This window comes from Bos grunniens, chromosome 7 (genome assembly GCF_055505025.1).
Source record: "Bos grunniens cultivar Pamir isolate PY7600 chromosome 7, Bosgru_T2T1.0, whole genome shotgun sequence".
Classification (NCBI taxonomy): Eukaryota; Metazoa; Chordata; class Mammalia; order Artiodactyla; family Bovidae; genus Bos; species Bos grunniens.
In genome coordinates, this window is record NC_141171.1 from 5393383 (window position 1) to 5413251 (window position 19869).

The 19869-nt window shown below is 50.2% G+C and overlaps 1 protein-coding gene across 6 annotated transcripts; it reads right to left on the reverse strand.

Moving 5' to 3' along the window:
• Positions 1–5753: 5753 nt before the first annotated feature.
• SLC5A5 (solute carrier family 5 member 5) lies at positions 5754–17965 on the reverse strand. 6 transcript variants are annotated; one of them, XM_086408448.1, is made up of 16 exons: positions 17240–17965; positions 16310–16375; positions 15910–15961; positions 15662–15729; positions 14634–14788; positions 14100–14240; positions 13896–14025; positions 13037–13125; positions 12238–12350; positions 12093–12163; positions 11599–11685; positions 11324–11517; positions 8859–8983; positions 7994–8109; positions 6811–6900; positions 5754–6098 (listed from the first exon to the last, which is right to left on the reverse strand). In XM_086408448.1, the coding sequence occupies exons 1-16, from the start codon at positions 17594–17596 to the stop codon at positions 5997–5999; spliced, it is 1956 nt and encodes a 651-aa protein (XP_086264574.1). In that variant the 5' UTR covers positions 17597–17965; the 3' UTR covers positions 5754–5996. The 6 variants fall into 6 exon arrangements, with proteins under 6 accessions (XP_086264574.1, XP_086264572.1, XP_086264576.1 ...); XM_086408446.1 differs by having other exon boundaries at positions 11599–11817; XM_086408449.1 differs by having other exon boundaries at positions 5873–6900.
• Positions 17966–19869: the final 1904 nt, after the last annotated feature.

The window sequence follows — 19869 nt, forward strand, 5'->3', positions numbered from 1 at the left end:
GGAAGAAAGTAGTCTGATCCAAGGTCATTACTAGAAAGAAAACATCTGCCTTGTGTTGGGTGGTGAAACAGAAGAGGTAACATATTCCCAAACGAGGCATGGCTGCAGTCATGGCTAATATTTAACACTGATGCAGAGGTGCTGGTCAATGCAATAAGATAAGAAAAGAAAGATAAGAAGAAAAACTGAAACCAGATGACACAATCGTCTATAGAAAATCAAAAAGAATAAGCAAACGAAAATGGATAGAACCTAATGAAGGTGCTGACAGCAAGTCCAGTGTATTAATGGATGGAACACAGAGGGTTTTTTAGGGCAGTAAAGCTATTCTGTGGGATACTGTGATGAGCGAGACATGACATGATGCATTTATCAAACGAATGAAATAAATGCACAGCACAGAGTGAAACTTATGTAAACTGTGGACTTCAGAGTTAGTAATAATACATCAATATTCACTCAGCGATTGTAATGTTGGCACAGTCATTGTTTTAATGAAAGTTCAATATGAGGGAAACTGTTGGTGGGGGAAGAGGGACATATGGAAGCTCTCTGAACTTTCTGCTCAAATTTTCCCTAAACCTAAAACTTCCCTAAAATATAGTTTACTGATTTATAAAATTTATATAAAATTTATAAAATGAATCAGTAAAACAATTACAAAATATGTGCTTACTGCTGAGTCACTGTCAAATAAACATAAAAGACTTTAAAATTTTATTTATTTATTTGGCTGCATCAGGTCTCAGCTGCTTCTCTCCAGTTGTGGAGCACAGACTTAGTTCCCCTGTGGCATGTGGGAGCTTGATTCCCCTACCAGGGATCAAACCCATGTCTCTCACATTGGGAGGTGGATTCGTAATCCCTGGACCACCAGGGAAGTCCCAAACATCAATATTTCTAACATAACTGCTTTGCCCATAGTCTATGCTCAAACATGAAGCGTTTCAAAATATTCTTCTGATTATAAAAATGAATCGCTTTTGGAACTTCTTGGTGGTACAGTAGATAAGAATCCTCCTGTCAATGCAGGGGACTCAGGTTCGATCCCTGGTCAGGAAGGTTCCACATGTCATGGGCAACTAAAGTCCAGGAGCTGCAACCACTGAAGCGTGTGTGCCTAGAGCCCATGCTCTGCAGTAAAAGAAGCCACCAGAGTGCGAAGTCTGTGTACTACAAGGAAGAGTAGCCCCTGCTCACCGATGAGAAAAAGAAAAAGCCCTCAGGTAGCAAAGCAGAGTACATCATGAGAAATGCTGGGCTGGAAGAAGCACAAGCTGGATTCAAGATTGCTGGGAGAAATAGCAATAACCTCAGATGTGCAGATGACACCACCCTTATGGCAGAAAGTAAAGAGGAACTAAAGAGCCTCTTGATGAAAGTGAAAGAGGAGAGTGGAAAAGTTGGCTTAAAGCTCAACATTCAGAAAACTAAGATCATGGCATCTAGTCCCATCACTTCATAGCAAATAGATGGGGAAACAGAGGAAACAGTGATAGACTTTATTTTTGGGGGCTCCAAAATCACTGCAAATGGTGACTGCAGCCATGAAATTAAAAGACACTTACTCCTTGGAAGGAAAGTTATGACCAACCTAGATAGCATATTCAAAAACAGAGACATTACTTTGCCAACAAAGGTCCGTCTAGTCAAGGCTATGGTTTTTCCAGTGGTCATGTATGTATGTGAGAGTTGGACTGTGAAGAAAGCTGAGCGCTGAAGATGCTTTTGAAGTGTGGTGTTGGAGAAGACTCTTGAGAGTCCCTTGGACAGCAAGGAGATCTAACCAGTCCATCCTAAAGGAGACCAGTCCTGGGTGTTCATTGGAAGGACTGATGTTGAAGCTGAAACTCCAGTACTTTGGCCACCTCATGCAAAGAGTTGACTCATTGGAAAAGACCCTGATGCTGGGAGGGATTGGGGGCAGGAGGAGAAGGGGACAACAGAGGATGAAATGGCTGGATGGCATCACCGACTCAATGCACATGAGTTTGAGTGAACTCCAGGAGTTGGTGATGGACAGGGAGGCCTGGCGTGCTGCGATTCATGGGGTAGCAAAGAGTCGGACACGACTGAGTAACTGAACTGAACTGAACTGAGCAAAGAAGACCAAGAGCAACCAAAAAAATAATAATCGCTTTAAAAATCAAATATATGATATGGAAAAGGAAATCCTTACATTGCAGGACATAAATCAACACCCCCAAATCAGAAAAAGGAAGTTTTTTAAAAGTTGCATTACTTCCTTTTTTCTTATTGAGGTATGGTTGGTTTATAGTATTATATTGGTTTCAGCTGTACAACACGGTGATTCAAACTTTTTATAGATTATACTCCATTTAGAGTTGCTATAAAATATTGGTTATATCCCTGTGGTATATCCTTGTAGCTTATTTATTTTATACATATTAGTTTGTACTTCTTACTACTCCACTCCTGTCTTATCCTTCCCGCCTTCCCTCTCCCCACTGGTAATCAGTAGTTTGTTTTCTATATACATGAGTCTCCTTCTGTTTTTTATATTCATTCACTTGCTTTATTTTTTAGATTCCACATATCTAAAGGCCAATTTTTCTTATTAATTTTCTACATGGATGACATGTCAGGTGTGTAATGGGGTGTTAAAATTCCTTACTATTATTGTGTTACTGGCAATTTCTCCTTTTATGTCTGTTAATATTTGACAGGAATGTAAACAGTATTTAAAATAGGAATGAAAACTGTATTTAAAAAATTAAACAGAACTACAACATGATCCAGTTTTCTGGTGGTGGTGGTGGTGGTTTAGTTGCTAAGTCATGTGTGACTCTTGTGACTCCATGGACTGTAGCCCAACAGGCTCCTCTGTCCATGGGATTTCCCAGGCAAGAGTACCAGAATGGGCTGCCGTTTCCTTCTCCAGGGGATCTTCCCAACCCGAGGATTGAACTAGGATTTCCTGCATTGAAAGCAGATTCTTTACCAATGAGCCACCAGGGAAGCCCTCAGTTCTCTAATTCTGAGTAAAAAACCCAAAAGAAATGAAAGCAAATATTGACAAGATATTTTGCTATTAACGTCACAGCAGTATTATTCACAATAGCTAAAAGATGGAAACAAGCCAGATGTCTACTGATGGATGAATGGATGAATAAAATATGGTATATCGTGTATATATATAAAGGAAATGTATATATCTATACCACTGAATATTAATCAGCCTTTAAATGGAAGGAAATTCTGACGCTTGCTACAGAATGAATGAACCTTGAAGACATTATTATAAATGAAATAAGGCAGACACGAAAGGCCAAATAACATATGATTCCACTTAAATGAACTCCTAGAATAGTCAAACTCATAGACAGAGAAAATATACTGGTGGCTACCAGGTGCTGGACAGAGAGGAGAATGGGGAATTGGTATCCATGGTCAGAGAGTTTCAGTTTCAGATCAGTAAAGAGTTCTAGAGATGGATGGTGGTGATTGTACATGATGTGAAGATACTTAATGCCACTGAACTATACCCATAAAATGGTTAAAATCATGACTTTTATGTAAATTTTGCCACAAAGAGAAAAAGGGGGAGAAAAAGATAATTTTTGGTCAAGCAAAGCTACAATTCTTATCTTTCAAAGGCAATCTTAAGCAACTGAAGAGGCAAGACACAAGTTGGAAGAAAATATAACCAGTGAAGAACTTGTATCCAGAATATAAAAATAATTTTTGCAGCAATAAGAAAATAAAAAATCTAACTGAAAGTTGGGCAAAAGAAAAAAAAAATTGGGCAAAAGTTTGAACAACACTTGGCCAAAACTACATGGATGAATAACAAACATGTGAAAAGATGTTCAACATCTCCGGTTATCAGGGGAATATGAATCAACACCGCCGTGAGATACTACCTCACAGCCACTGGAAAGGGAAAAATTAAAAGGATGGACCAGAGTAAGTTCTGTCAAGTATTTTGAGCAGTTGAAACTCATACATTTGTTTGTGACATAAAATGAATCAGCAACTTTGGAAAACAGTTTGACAGTTTAAAAAATGGATTAATTTGTTGGCTGTGCTGGGTCTTTGTTGCTGCGCTTGGGCTTCCTCTAGTTGTGGCGAGCAGCGGCTACTCTTTGTTGCTTCTCATTGCAGTGGCTGCTCTTGTTGCAGAGCTCCGGCTCTAGGATGGCCGGCTTCACTAGTTGGGGGGCACGGGCTTAGTCACCCCATGGCATGTGGAATCTTCCCGGGCCAGGGATCGAACTCGTGTCTCCTGCATTGGCAGCTGATTCTTTACCACTGAGCCACCAAGGAAGTCCCAACAGTTTCTTAAATAAACATATACCTACCATTGGACCCCCAGAGAAGGCAATGGCACCCCACTCCAGTACTCTTGCCTGGAAAATCCCATGGACGGAGGAGCCTGGTGGGTTGCAGTCCATGGGGTCGCTAAGAGTCGGACATGACTGAGCGACTTCACTTTCACTTTTTACTTTTATGCATTGGAGAAAGAAATGGCAACCCACTCCAACCTGGAGAATCCCAGGGACGGGGGAGCCTGGTGGGCTGCCGTCTCTGGGGTCACACAGAGTCAGACACGACTGAAGCGACTTAGCAGCAGCAGCAGCAACCACTGGACCCAGCCATTTCATTCTTAGGAATTGACCCAAGAGAAATTCAAGTGTGTGTTAGAAAACTTGTACACTAATGTTCTTAGCAGCAACTTTATTTGCAATAGCCAAAAGCTGGAAGTAATATGAATGTGAGTGAATGAATGAACAAAATGTGGTCCATCCATATAGTGGAGTATTATTCAGCAATACTAAGGGATGAACTACCCAGGACAACATGGCTGGATGTCTAAAACAGCAGCCAGATCAGCTTGTTCTGCCTGCATTAGGCAGCCTTAGCCCCAACCACTGCCCCTCTCCAAATCTAGGCTCTGCTTTGAGGAAGGACCATCAGTGAGCCCAAAGTCTGTCCCACTTTATTCAGTCATGGATTCAAAATTTGTGATGGTCACTTTTAAGTCCAAATCTAAAGGTATCCATAAAACAACCTGCAGAGAGTTTCAGGCTGCTGAGAGATCAGGAGGGATGTATTCATTTCCTGAGGTTGCCACAACTTAAAACAATAGAAACTATTCTTTTTTTAAGCAGTACTGGAAGCCTGAAGTGTGAAATCACGATGTTGGCAGGGCCATGCTTCTTCTGAAGGCTCTAAGAGAGAATCCCTCCTGTACCCCTCTCCCAGCTTCCGGTGGCTCCAGGAATCCTTGGCATCCTTTGGCTTATAGGTGCATTAATCTCTGCCTCTGTGTCCTCATGATTTCCTCCCTGTGTGTCTGTGTCTTTTCTCCTCTTCTAATAAGGACACAGGCATTGGATTCAGGGCCATCCCAATCCAGTATGACCTTATCTTAATTCGAGTAAGGATACCTGCCAAGACCCTATTTTCAATGGAGTTCACATTCTGAGTTTCCAGGTAGACATGGATTTTGAGGGTACCATATTGAACCTGGTACAGGGGCCCTAACTTCTAAGTGAGCAGAGCATGGTTCCCTGGAGGCCATGGGAACCATGTCAGATGCATGGATAGAGGTGTGTACAGACAGCTCTCAGAAACCCTAGCAGCTGATGCATGGATGGAGTGAAAAGGGCTGATGCATGGATGGGGTGAGGAGGGGAGGCTTCAGGAGTGAGTCAGGAGGGGAGAGGGAGCTATGTGTCTGGAAGGACAGTATAATGCACCCTGGTACAGGAGTGATCACCTTGCTCTGATGCTTTTAAATACTCAGGTTTATTCTTCGCAGGCTCGGGGCAAGAGATACAGAGATTTGCACTCAGATCTGACTGTGGAGATTTAAGGTAACAGCCAGAATGATTTTTCAGAGAGGACAGAACATCAAGAGTCCATTTATTTGATGTGTGTGGATGAAGACTCCAACCAAGGGCCAGACAGTCAGACGTGTCTCTGGTATGTGAGCTCACCTGGCCCATCTTACTCTGTACATCAGTGACATGTCATTGATGGAGCCTCAGTATCACGCAGCACCCAGGCCTGTCCCTTCCCCGACTGGACTTGCTGAGCCTCAGTTTCTTCCTCTGTAAAGTTGGTCCATGGTCCTTAATGGATGAGATGGGTAAAAGTGTCCAGACACAGAAGGAAGGCTGACAACCTTATTTCTCCTTTCTCCTGTCTTTCTGCTCCCAAGATCAGAGGCCAAAGGGAGGAAAACAAGGAGGAGATGAAGGAGGGAGAGTTGACCTCCAGCTCTCAATGAGTCTGTTTTGTTCTGTGACCTTGGCCAAGTCAGTGGTCCTTTGCAGGCCTCAACTGCCCTATCTGTGAAGTGAGTTACAGAAATTTGGGCCTGAGGACCTCCAAAATCATTGTTAAGGTTCAGATATCTCCCAGGAAGACCTGGGGTCTTTCTCAGACGCCAATGTTGGGCCTGGGGGTTTCCTATGTTGTCCAGAGGGGACTCCAACCTCTTTCTCTTATAGGTAGAGAAAACTCTGGCTGTTTTGGGAGAATGGGCAGGGGTATAGCATCTAAGACTTGGGGCTGGCTGGAAGCAGGAGGCAGGATCAGATGATATTCTGGAAGTGGGGCTTCACCTCTTCCCATAGGGCGGGGTTGTGCAGCCCCAAGTTTATTTGCATATGATGTGACCTAACCAATCAGAGCCCAGGGCCATTGACCTATGGTCTGGGATGGGCCCCCTGAGGTCCCATCCCAGGTGGTCAGTCCCCAACTGGTTCAGAGGTCTGTCTCCTTCAGGTCAAGACCTTTGTCATGTTCACTGCCTGGTGGCCTGGAACCAGCCCCATTCACCTCCTTCTGACCCAGGTAAAGCAGATGGTACTCATCGGTGGGCAGAAAGTCAGAAGGCCTCTTGGTTCCAGCAGGCAACTCCTCAGCACCCTGGGGGAAGGAGAGAAGAAAGTCACTGTCAGAGCCCCCATTTCTGCCGTGTCAGCTCAGATATTCTCCAGATGGGGACAGAAGCTCTGGGAGGACAGAGCCTGGGAAGAGTGGCACAATATCACCTTGGCAAGTCCTGTCCCTTCTGCCTCCAAAACCTCGACCCACTTCTCTCCCCCACGGCTGTGTCACCTATGGTCAAGCCTGTCCGTGCGTCCATGGATGCCTCTACCTCTCCTTTCTCTGACTCCACCTATTCTTCAAGAAAACAAATTATTTCCCCACAGCAGCTGGAGGAAGCTTTAAAACACTTCAAATCCCAAATCCCTGCCCTCACCATTGAGTCTGCTCTGACCTCAGGACCTTTGCACCTGCTGTGCCCTCCTCCTTCACTCAGATTTCCCAGTAGTTGTCTCCTTCTCATTCTGGACATTAATAACGTCACCTCATCCAAGAGGCCACCCCCATCACCATATCCTGTTTTATTTTCTTCCTAATACTCACCACCTGCTTAGACCCTATTCCTTTCTTGCTTTAGCTTCCTTCTGCTCCTGCCAGAGCATGTCTGGGTACACAGCTAGTGCTTAATGAATAAGGGAATGAAATGGGGAATCCAAAGCAGGAGCAGACTTGGGTCAGACCCCCCAGGGACAGTGTTTCCTAAACTCAGGGCATTCCCATAGCAACCACACGGCTCTGGTCAATGTTGGTCTACCCCCTATCCTGTTTCTTATGTAAGATTTTTTTCTAAGTTGACTCACGTTTGAATTAAGCAATTTTATTTTCAGGACAGACTTTATGTCAATAACTGAAAGGCAAGCCAGTTTCACTTGTCATAGACCGGAGGTATTTGTAAAAACAGATACAATGAAAATAAAGAGTATGAAAGTCTGCTCAGTCCTTGTTAAAGTGAGTAATAGAAAGCGTTGAAGACGTACTAGCTCCCAACTGTGCCTTTCCACTGGCGGTAAGAAGTTGAGAAAGAAGACGGTGACTCACCATGTCACTTCCCTGAGTTAAGGTCACAAACAGAGCACCTGAAGCCACTTCACTGCCCCTCCCCCTGCTCTGGGATCCCAGCCCTGAGACTGACCTTCATCAAACCATCATCCAGGGTGGCCACCTCTTCCTTGGGGGCCACTGATGCTGTCTGCCGCATGAGGTCCCACCAGAGTAGACCGGGACCCAGGGCACTGCGCTTGGTGGGGCCTGAGGGGGCAGAGAGAAAATGGAGTTATTTAGGGAGGGTGGCAAGAAAACTGGACACCAAGCCCTGGGGAGGAAAAGGGGGATCTCTGATGGCTTCCAAACCCAGATCTGACAGTGACCCACTGGGGACACTGGCAAGTCTCTGCCCTTCTCTGGGTCTCACTTTCTCATCTACACAGTGAGAGGTTGTAATAGACAAGAGTGGGTGGCCAGGAGGTCCAACACATGGCTCCATTTGCTGCTGTGTCCCCAGTGTCTAGAATATTGCCGAACTTGGAGAAGGACCCAGTAGAGCCCTGGTGAATGGAAAGTCTGAGACTCAGGAAGAAAGAATAGGTATTCTTATCACTATTGATTTCTTTTAATCTCTTTCCACTTCTTGACAGGATTCAGAGTTTCCAGAAGGGCATGGAGTTGCCAAGACTTCGGGGAAAAGATATTTCAGCACCAAGGACAGCGTCTTGTGACCCCTCCCCCACCATCCCACATCCTCCAGCAAAGACATTATCTTTGGAGCTGAAGAGAGAATAGAGAGGTGGAAAGGGGATGCCTCAGTTTCTGCCTTTGCAAAATAGGACAAATCCCACAAGGTGGAGGGTGTCATGAAGGCGATGCAGCAAAAGGGTGCAGATGCGGCCAGTATACAGTGGCCGCCTGACTGACAGAACGGTCCTCCTCCCCCTCCCTGCGGGTCCTAGAGGCAGAAGGTGGACAGGGTGACCTCTAAGGATGCCATATACCCTCCTTACCCGTCAGGCAGCTGACAAGGGCTCCACATAGCACAGTGCACACTGTGCCCAAGGCACCGTAATAGAGATAGGAAATGGCATAGAAGTTGTCAGCTAAGGTTTGCTGATCAGGGTCCATTTCCAAGCTAAGAGAGAGAGAGATGAGCATGAATCTAAAATCCATTTCATTTGCTTCCTCCTGTCTACACTCTCACAACCCAGCCCAGTCCTTCATGATTGCTTGTCTGGACGTATGCCAATTCTCCTTCCTTCTTGCTATCCCACCAACACCTTCAGGCAATGTCTACACACAAGCAGAGGAACATTACTAAAACGTAACTCAGGGCTTCCTAGGTGGCTCAGTAAAGAATCTGCCTGCCAAAAAAAAAAAAAGAATCTGCCTGCCAGTGCAGGAGGTGCAAGAGACGTGGGTTTCATCCCTAGGTCAGGATCCCCTGGAGGAGAAAATGGCAACCCACTCCAGTATTCCTGCCTGGAGAATTCCGTGGCACACTACAGTCTGCTACAGTTGCAAAGAGTTGGACATGACTGAGCACATACAAATAAAATGTACCTCAGGCTGCCTCCTGCTTCTGCTTATCACCCTCAGAATCAAACCAAATTAAGCTCTAAGAAGAAAACAGGTATGAATCTTTATGACCATGGGTTTGGCAATACTTTCTTAGATATGACACCAAAAGCTCAAGCAACCAAAGAAAACGGAGGTAATTCCCTGACCGTCTAGTGGTTAGGATTCCACACTTTAACTACTGAGGGCTTGTGTCTAACCCCTAGTCAGGGAACTAAGATCTCGCAAGCAGTACAACATGGCCAAACAGAACAATCACAGAGGGGCTTCCCAGGTGGCTCAGTGGTGAAGAACACGCCTGCCAATGCAGGAGGCGCAGGTTTGATCCCTGGGTCAGGAAGATCCCCTTGAGCAGGAAATGGAAACCGACTCCAGTAAAAAAGAAAAAAAAAAAGGATAAATTGGACTTTATCCAAATGGAAAACTTTTGTGTATCAAAGGATACTGTCAACAGAATGAAAAGATAACCCAGAGAATGGGAGAAGACATTTGCAAATCATACATCTGATAAAGATCTAATATCAAGAATAAAGATATAAAGAACATATAAATTAGAACTCAATATGTAAAGACAGATGACCCAATTTAAAAATGAGCAAGGGATTTGAGAAGACATTTGTCCAAAGAAGATACAAGTATGGCCAAGAAGCACATGAAAAGACTGTCAACATCATTAGTCATTAGGGAAATGCAAATCGAAACCACAACCAGTATTATTTCATACCCAGTAGGATGGTTACAATTCAGAAAAAGGAAGGGGATAATAATAAGTATTGGCAAGGATGTGGAGAAGTTGGAATCTTTATATATTTCTGGTAGGAATGTAAAATGATGCAGTGGCTATGCAAAATAATCTAGTGGTTTCTTAAACGCTAAATATAGAATTACCATATGATGCAGCAATTCTACTCCTAGGTATATACCAAGAAAAAAGAAAACATATGTCCACACCAGCACCTGTACACAAACGTTCATAGCAGCACCAGTCACACTCACCAAAAAGTAGAAACTACCCAAATGCCCATCGACTGATGAAGGATAAACCAAACTGGTCCATCCCTATAGTGAAATACTATGAGGTCATAAAAGAATGAAGCACTGGGACACACTCCAGTGTGGACAACCCTTAAAAACATCCTTCTGAGTGAAGGAAGCTGGGCACAACCGGCCGTATGGTGCACAATTGCATTTATACCAACGTCCTCGGCAGGCAAGGCCATAGCGACAGAAAGTAGATTAATGGTTGCCTGGGGCTAGAAGTGAAAGTCGCTCAGTCCTGTCCCACCATTTGTGACCCCATGGATTACACAGTCCATAGAATTCTCCAGGCCAGAATACTGGACTAGGTAGCCATTCGCTTCTCCAGGGGATCTTCCCGTCCCAGGGACTGAACCCATGTCTTCCGCATTGCAGGCCGATTCTTTACCGTCTGAGCCTCCAGGGAAGTCAGGGGCTAGAGGGAGGTGAAAATGGGCAGTGACTGCTAAATTGTACAGGGTTTGGGGCTTTTGTCTTTTTTGTTTTTGAGGTAATGAAAATGTTCTTGAGATAGTGGTGATGGTTGGATAACCTGGTGAATATACTAGAAACCGCTGTTAAATGGCTACTTTGGTCTGTAAATGATATCACAGTTTAAAAAGAATCCAATTTCTCTGGTTGAACCTCATCTCCTATCCTTTCTTCTGCCATTAAATCCACTCTAACCTCACCATAGTTGGAAAGCATACACTGAACCCTGGCCTCAGAGACTTCGCACTTTCTCTTCCTTCTGCGGGGAACGCCCTACTCCCCATACCCAAGCCCCGCCCCGCATCTTCTCCTTCCCAGCAGGGACTCCGCTTCAGGATCCCTCCGCAACCACACTCTCTCTGGCCTCGCTTCCCCGCTCAGAGTTTACCTGGAGACCCTGCTGGAGGCGTTGGCAGTGAGAAGAGGGTCCAGGAGACCAGAGGCGTTGGCTGAGGGCACAGCACAGCCGGATGCTGACGACGGAAGGACCCCCATGGACTGCGCGCTAGGCGGGTACAGAGTGGCGCCCACGGCCACCCACAGCGACAGCGCCAAGCCCACTGCCAGCCCGGACAGGACGCCCTGGTGAGGGGCCCAGTGTCAGCGGGGGTCGACGCTGACCCCCTGGCACTCCTCGTCCCTCACCCGCCTATTAATACTCACCGGTGTGTTGCAGGTGGGGACGAACATCCCCAGGATGAAGGCTCCGAGGAGAGGGCCGCTGATGACGCCCATGACGGTGAAGGAGCCCTGGGAGAGTGGGTGCGAGGGCGACCGAAGGCAGAGTCGTCCCACCTTTCCTAGCCTCAGTTTACCCGCTGGGAAAGGAAGACCTGGGGAACTCCACTGGCGGTCTTGAGACTCCTCTATGCCTCCGTTTCTCTAAAGGGGAAGGGATCCCCTATTCTTCTCTCTCTCCCAAAGATGCGGATTCTCTCTCCTGACAAATCTGGTTCCGTGGCCATGCCAGGAGGAGGCCCTTCTGCTGCTAGGTCACTACTCCCACCTCCCAGCATCCCTGTTTCAGGCCAGGCGGTGGCTATCCTGCTGGTGGCGTGTCAGAACTCAGTTCTGCCATCGACATGTATAACCTTCTCTGAGTCTCAAAGTGATGATGCCTCACCTCTTGGGAAGATTGGAGGGGGTGGGGTACTTACCTGGAGGACACCGCCCCCCAGCAGGGACGACAGAGCCGCCACGGTGAGACAAGCTGAGCCGTAGATGAGCGCTGTAGCGGATGGGGATGGCTCTGTCAGTGGGGAGAGGCTGCCCCGGCCCCCCACCCAGGTCCCCCCAACTCACAGAGCCCCTTGGAGATGATGACCAGTCTTCGAGGGGCCAGGCTCGGCAGCCGAGGTTTGATGAGGTCCTCCACCGTGACGGCAGCCATGGCATTGATGCTGGTGGATGCAGTGCTGGAACAGGGGAGTACAAAGGAGGGGTGTCCTCAGGGACTGGCCACCTCTTGCCCCCAGGGCTTACCTGCTTGAGGAGGCCCCCAGCTACCCACACCAACTGGCCTGCCAGGACCCAGCCCAGCCCAAGGGCAGAAGCCTGGGCAACAGAATCCTTCAAGAGCAGAGGAGAGGTCCGCCTCCCCACTCTCCCCGCAGACCTGAGATACCCTCATGGGAGCAAGGACACCCATGACTGAGGACATGAATGACACGTCTCATTACAAAGCAGTGATGGGGTGCAGAGAAGAGCCACATAGACTGTGGTCACAGCAGGAGCAGCGATGCGACCAGAAGTCAGGGGAGATCTGAAACTGCCAGAGTGTGAGGCCCAAGGGCAGGAGTCGGGGACCGCTTGGTCACAGCTGTGCCCCAGTATTCAGAACAGCAGTACCTGCCCTGTAGGTGCTCGACAAACATTTGTTTGAGGGAGGGAGGACAGAAAGAAGAAAGGGAAAGGAATTGAGTGTAACCCTGCTGCGCAACAGGGGTAAAGATCCCGGATCTGGGCTCCTTGTGCCCAGGGTATGCCTTCCACTAGACCCCACTTACTGGGGACTGAGCAGTAAACGCTGGACATGCTCAGAACATTACAACAAGGCCCCAGGGGCTCAGATGTGGCCAAGTGAGAGAGCAGGGTCACTCACCTGAGGGTGCCACTGTAGGCACAGGCCAGAAAGAGCCCAGGGACTCCAGGCAGGTCCTCAAAGATGTCCAGCACCAGCAGGGGCATGTACTGAAGGGAGTCAGGGGTCAACCTCCAGGACAGCAATGCCCCAAGGGTGAGGGCATCTACCTGTCCTCACACTGCACATTCCCAACACCCAGTGCAGACCAGACTCACAGTGGGCACTCAGCGCATGTTTGTTGACTGACTCTGCAATCCTGAGTCATTCCCACTTTACTGATGAAGCCAGTCAGGCCAAAGGGGGTCACTCCTTGCTTGAGGTTACACAGGCAGTCTGGGATCCGACCCCATGGACTCTGAACCCCATGGTCAGAGCTCCCCCCAGAGTGAGCACGTCTGGGTCCTGGCCTTGGTGCTACCCCTGACTTGCCTGTGGACCTCAGGAAATTGCTTTACTTCTGATCTCCTGCCTCAGTTTCCTCATCTGTAAATCAAGGGCCATGGCAGTCTTGGCCTCATCACATGTTGAAAGATTTTGATGGGAAACTAAGTGCTCGTGAAGAGGCGTGAGGCACAGTGTAGGTACTTGGAACGTGAGAGCTGGTCGTTACTGGCAGTGTCATCATTTCATGCTGAACTGTGGTCCCATGGCCTCCTTGATATCCCTCAGGGAGTCTGAAATGCCCCTCCCCTCCCCCATAACACTGCCTCACCTCCCAGATCCTCCTCTGTGTTGAGTTCTTCCCTGCCTCTGGACATTTGCACAGACTATCTCTCCACTAGGAATACTTTTCCAGCTTCACCCCCAGAGACTCACCCAGAGGCTCACAGTGGGGGTGGGTGGATAGGAGTGGCCTAGGAGCCTGGACCAGACTCACCTGGTCTGGGGCAGAGATGCGCCCCGCCAGGAGAGGGTCACAGTCAAGGTAGAACGTGAACATGACGACACCACAGGCCGCAGCGCTGGACACGATCAGGAACAGGCCCAGCTGGTTGATGAGCACGGCCCTGGAGGGGCGAGGTGGTCTCAGGGTTGCAGGCAGGGGCCGGCACATCCCAGAGGCACCCTGCCAAATACTCACAGCTTGGCTTGCTTCTCCGTGCGACAGGCCACATAGCGCTGCACCTGTGCTTGGTTCACCCCGTACATGGAGAGCCACACCAACGTGCCACCCACAACAAAAGTCCAGAATGTGTAGCGGCTCCTCGGGTCCAGGTCAAAGCTGGATGAGGACGGGGCAAGTCAGCCATGTGGGAATGCTACGCTGACTTCTCCCTCCCAAGTTGCCCCAGATGCCTATTCTGGACCTGATGGGTCTTAAAGGGACATTTGGGGCTAGGTTTTGAAGTGTGAACAGGAGTTTGCCAGACTAAAATTTCATGGGTTTATTGAGTCATCCGCATGTATCAAAAAAAACATTTTTTTTCTGTGCTTAACTGGGATCTCAGAGAGCCTTCAATTCCCAGAGAGGGGGAGCCAGGGTGTTGTCTAGATTTTCTGTTTGGGGAGGGGAGCAGGAAGGGCTTCCTGGGGGAGGTGCCATTGGCTGGCTTCTCCCAGGGCAGAGATGCCAGCTCCATCACTCTGCCATATCTTCCTCTACATTTTCACGTACTCCATCAGGTTGATCCGGGAGTGGTTCTTGGCAAGCTCGAGTACTTGCCCAGGTCCACCCACGAGCGCAGTTCCACGAGCCAGGACAACCCAGAAACCACTCAGCATCACTAAGACCTGAAATACGTCGGTCCAGATCACAGCCTTCATGCCGCCCTGCAAGGTGTGACAGAGAGGGAGATAGGGGGTCAGATGGGGATCTGTCTGCGGCCTGTAGGGCAGAGCAGAGGTGGGAGGGAGGAGGAGTCAGATGGGGGACCTGGCGGGGATTTGGCCTGGCCTCCAGTAGTGGCTGGGACCAATGGTCTTCTCTGCCTCAGTTTCCTCATCTGTAAAATGGGTTAATAATAGTACCTTCTTTGGGGTATCATTGCAAGGAATAAATTAATTAATACAAGAAAAATATTTGGATGAGCATCTGTCACATACAAGTGTTCAGTGAGTGATGGCTGCCACTATTATTATCATTATTACTACTGCTGTTATTATTAGCTGTTGTTTTTACCCGTCCAGCCTTCACATCTTTGCCTTCCCTTGGCAGCTCCTCGGTTTCCTTCCGCACTTCCAGGTCATTCAGGTGAGGCTAATCTTGCTCCCAACTCCAGGAATAGCCAACAGAACATCCTAGCTCCCCAAACCTCTGCGAATGGCTCATCCTTCACTGAATACCAGTGCCAGCCAGACAGAACCCTCCTGGGACTTCAGTCAGTCCATCCTGAAACAGGAACTCACTTTCTGCTAGAATAAAGCCCAAAGGGATGAAAGCCCAGAGCTAATGAGGTTCTTAACAGATGGGAGGGAACACAGAGGGCTCTGTTGTAGTCCCTGGATCCAGCCATGCCTTATCCTTGGACTTTCAGCAATAAGCCTTTCAAATCACCTTTCATAATAAAGATGAGGAAGTAGGCCCAGTTGGGACACAGTCTTCCTCTGGAGAAAGGGAAGGGAGGGAAGTGAATGGGCCTGCCCAGGGGCTCTCCCACTCAGTGGGCATGCAGCCCACGTGGGGTGGGGTAGAGGGACATTCACCACAGTAGTGTAGAAGGTGCAGATGATTCCGGTAGACAGGAGCGATGCCCAGATGTCCAGCCCTGTCACTGCAAGGAAACCCTCCTGTTAGGTCAATTTGCAGGCGGAAAGCTTGGCTTTCACTGTCCTGGGGCCTTTTGGGGAGTCAAGTAGGATTCTTCTCTCCTAGAGCTGTCCCTCACCCCGGCAAGTCTCTAAGCCTTTGTTCCTTCCCGCCACCACCCCTTCCCACCCCCGCCCATTCAAACCTTGGTTCAGGATGAGCGCGGGGGCGTAGATCACTATGCCGGTATACAGCATCTGCAGATAGAGGGCAAGGGCCGGGAGGTTGGGGGGCACCTGTGCGAAGAGGGTATTAGGAAGGAGCTAGGGGGAGGAGGCCGGTTGGGGTACTTGACTGAGGGCAGATGGGCCGGGCCACGCGGGATCGGGATGGGGTCAGGTAGGAGGTCTGTGAGAGGCCGGTGGGCCAGACTTGCAAATAGAGCCTCCTAGGGCGGGGCCAGGAGGATTGTGGGTGGGGCCTGGACAAGGCTTTGTAGAGTGGGAGTGGGGTCGTGAGGGGTGGGAGCAGGGTTGTGGGCGTAACCACCCGATATTTGACCCGAGCTGGACCCTGGGGGCGAGTGCGGGGCCGAGGCCACTCACTGTAGCCACCAGGTACTGCAGAGTCCCGCAGAGCCGCACAGCCCGGCTGAAGCGCATCTCCAGGTACTACAAGGAGAAGCCGAGGGCTCGTGGTCACCTGGAGAGTCCCCATTCAGGGACCCGAGGCTTCTGGGTCCTTCACCCGCCCTCTTGGCTTCTGCCCGCCCACAGGAGGCCAACTCCACACTCTTGCCCACGGGGGAGAGGGGGGCGGAGGGCTCCCGCCAAGCATCCTTTCCAATCTATCTGCACACACTTGTGCACACTCGCCATCCCCGCGCCTGTGCATAGGGCGTGTACCCGTAGGACTGCACCATCAAGAGTGCACACGTTGGTCCCACACGCTCCCACGCATGTCTGATCGTTCCCCTGGGGCTGCCGCCGCTCTGAGTCAACTTTCGCAAGATACAGACAGTGCCTGTGACTGGCTGTCTACTGTACGACCGGTCAAGATTGTAATCTTCGTGCTCACTGCCCTGGAGCGAGGTCTTGGGCAACCCGAGCGGAGAGGCAACCCCTCGAGGAAGGTAGGAAGCAAGCTGCGGGGAAGCGGGATTGCGAATCCGGAGCCTGCCTCCAGGCAGTCACTCGGGTGGACGCAAGCCCAGGCTTGCGGGGCGGGGGGGTAGGGGTGTGCCTGTTCACGTGTGAGCGCGCCCCTGGCCGAGCCTGGCTCCGCCCTGAGCAAGTTTCCACCAAAGAGAACCCGGACGCCGGCTCCTCTTCCTCTTTCCTGCCCCGGCCTCACTGCCTGCGGCTTCTTCCCAGAACCCTCCCCACCTGTCCATCTCGGAGGCTCCCCAGTTACAGCACCCGGGAGCCCGCCTGCGGCCCCCTGCACCACGGTTCAGAGCCTTAGGGCCTCCCCTGCCGCGTCCCCGCGTTCACAGTCAGGCAGGTCCTCAGGCCCTCCGGGTCCCTGCCCAGTACCTCGTAGGTGCTGGTGAGGCCCAGGCGGTAGAAGACCGGCAGGAAGAGCAGGGCAGTGAGCAGAGAGTTGAGCAGCTGTCCCAGGCACATCCAGAGGAACTTGAGGCCATAGCGGTAGGCCTCGGCTGGCACCCCCAGCACCTGGACCGCCGACATGAAGCTGGCGGCCAGCGAGAGGCCCACCGGCAGGGCGGACAGGCGCCGACCCCCAGTGAAGAAGTCCTCGGCGCTGCGCTGCCCGCCTCGCGCTACCCCGACCCACAGCCCGATGCCGGTAGACACCAGTAGCATAAGGGCGAAGACCCCGTAGTCCCAGGCTCCGAACGTGGCCCGCTCCTTTGCCTCGACGGTGGCCATGAGGTGCGTCCTCGGCCCCTTCCAGCCACCCCGCGTGTCTCGGCTGAGGGAAGTTGGCAGCGGCCGAGGAGGCAAGACAGCGCGCAGGTAGCAGGATGCTCAGCGGCGGCAGCGACACTGCGCGCCTGTCCCCTTTGGGCCCCCGCGGCCCGGGGCTCCCTGGGCGAGAAAACTGGCTCCTCGCTGCAGCTCCTCTGCCTCCCTGTCACCCCTCTTCGTCTTCGCGTCTGTCTGTCCGTCCACCTGGTCTCTCGCTCCGTCCAGGCGCCCGGTGCAAGCGGTACGTCCCCCCGCCCGGACGTCTGTCCCCGTCCTTGGGAGCTGTGCTCAGGGCTGACAGCAGGAGGTCTTGGTGGGGCTTAAAGGGGCAGCTCCCGCCGGCGGCGGGCGGCGGATTTATTGGGCTCCGGGTCGGCGAGACTCCGCCCCCAGACCTGGGGCGGGCAGGACCCGCACCCGTTCCGCCCTGTGGACAGGACACTTAGGTGGCTGCTCGGGGCTGGGGGGAGGCTCCCAAATGCCCCCTTCCCCCCTGCTTTGTGGGGCACTTTCCGCTGACCATAAACTGTTAATGTCTCCCTAGGACAGGTAGGGAAACTGAGGCCACACAGCTGGGAGCAGGGGCCCAGCGTTCAGACCCCTGTTGTGCTTTTGTACCCTGAGCTAAGGGGAGCTCACTCACCCACAGAACTGGGGTTACTTTCAAGGTTGCACGGTCCCATAGGGAAAATTTGCTCTGCTTGAACCCCTCCCTCAATTGGCACTTTGACCCTCTCCATTTCTCTAGAGCCTAGCAGGAGGGCATCACCAAACCTGGCCCTCAGGCTAAGTTGAGTGGAAGGCAACAGGTTCCTTCAAGTCCTGAATGCCATCCATATTTGAGAGAGACTTTGCGTCTCTCTGGGCCTCAGTTTCCCCATCTGTAAATGGGCATAAAATAGCCCTTGCCTCAGAGGAACAAACTGAACCTGTATAACACAAGCCTGGCACAGAACAAGTACCTCATTCATTCATTTCTTCATGTATTCATTGGTTCCTTCACCAAACATGCATTGAGAGTCTACTCTGTGCCAGACATTAAGTGTAAAATGGTGGTCATGGCAGAGGGGCTGTCTATGACCATGTTCCCAAAAAATGGAAGGACATGACTACCTGGGGAAGTAGGGTCTGGCATGTCCCACAAATGAGACCAGAGGTACAGAGGAAGAGGCAGTCCCTTGTCTTGGGTCATGCCCTCAAGAAACCCACACTTTGTCATCTGGAGGTTCTGGCCCCTGGGTTCGAGTCCTAGGTGGATCTCCAAAAGCTGGATTCCCTCCTCCATAAGCGGGAGGGATCTGAGAATCTGTCCTCCTAGGGCACTGGGACCCTCCTCGGCCTCTGCCGCCCCCTGGTGGCCTCCTCTGGCCTACACACATTACCCAAGCTGGGTCCAGTGACGGCCAGGCAGCCTCTCGTTTGACCCAGGACTGTCTTATTCTGTCGCCGTGCAGGGCTGCAGAGCCGACCTACTCCTCATTGGAGATGCGATGCCGCGGCTCCTCACGGGCATCTACTGTCTGCTGGGATGCACCTTTCACTTTATGGCAGAAAGTGAAGAAGAACTAAAGAGCCTCTTGATGAAAGTGAAAGAGAGTGAAAAAGTTGGCTTAAAGCTCAACATTCAGAAAACTAAGATCATGGTATCTGGTCCCATCACTTCATAGCAAATAGATGGGGACACAGTGGAAACAGTGATAGACTTTATTTTGGGGGGCTTCAAAATCACTGCAGATGGTGACTGCAGCCATGAAATTAAAAGACGCTTACTCCTTGGAAGGAAAGTTATGACCAACTTAGCATATTAAAAAGCAGAGACATTACTTTGCCAACAAAGGTCCGTCTAGTCAAGGCTATGGGTTTTCCTGTGGTCATGTATGGATGTGAGAGTTGGACTATAAAGAAAGCTGAGCGCCGAATTGATGCTTTTGAACTCTGGTGTTGGAGAAGACTCTTGAGAATCCGTTGGACTGCAAGGAGATCCAACCAGTCCATCCTAAAGGAAATCAGTCCTGAATATTCATTGGAAGGACTGATGTTGAAGCTAAAACTCCAATACTTTGGCCACCTGATGCAAAGAGCTGACTCACTGGAAAAGACCCTGATGCTGGGAAAGATTGAAGGCGGGAGAAGAAGGGGACGACAGAGGATGAGATGGTTGGATGGCATCACCAACTTAATGGACATGGGTTTGAGTAAACTCCAGCAGTTGATGATGGACAGGGAGGCCTGGC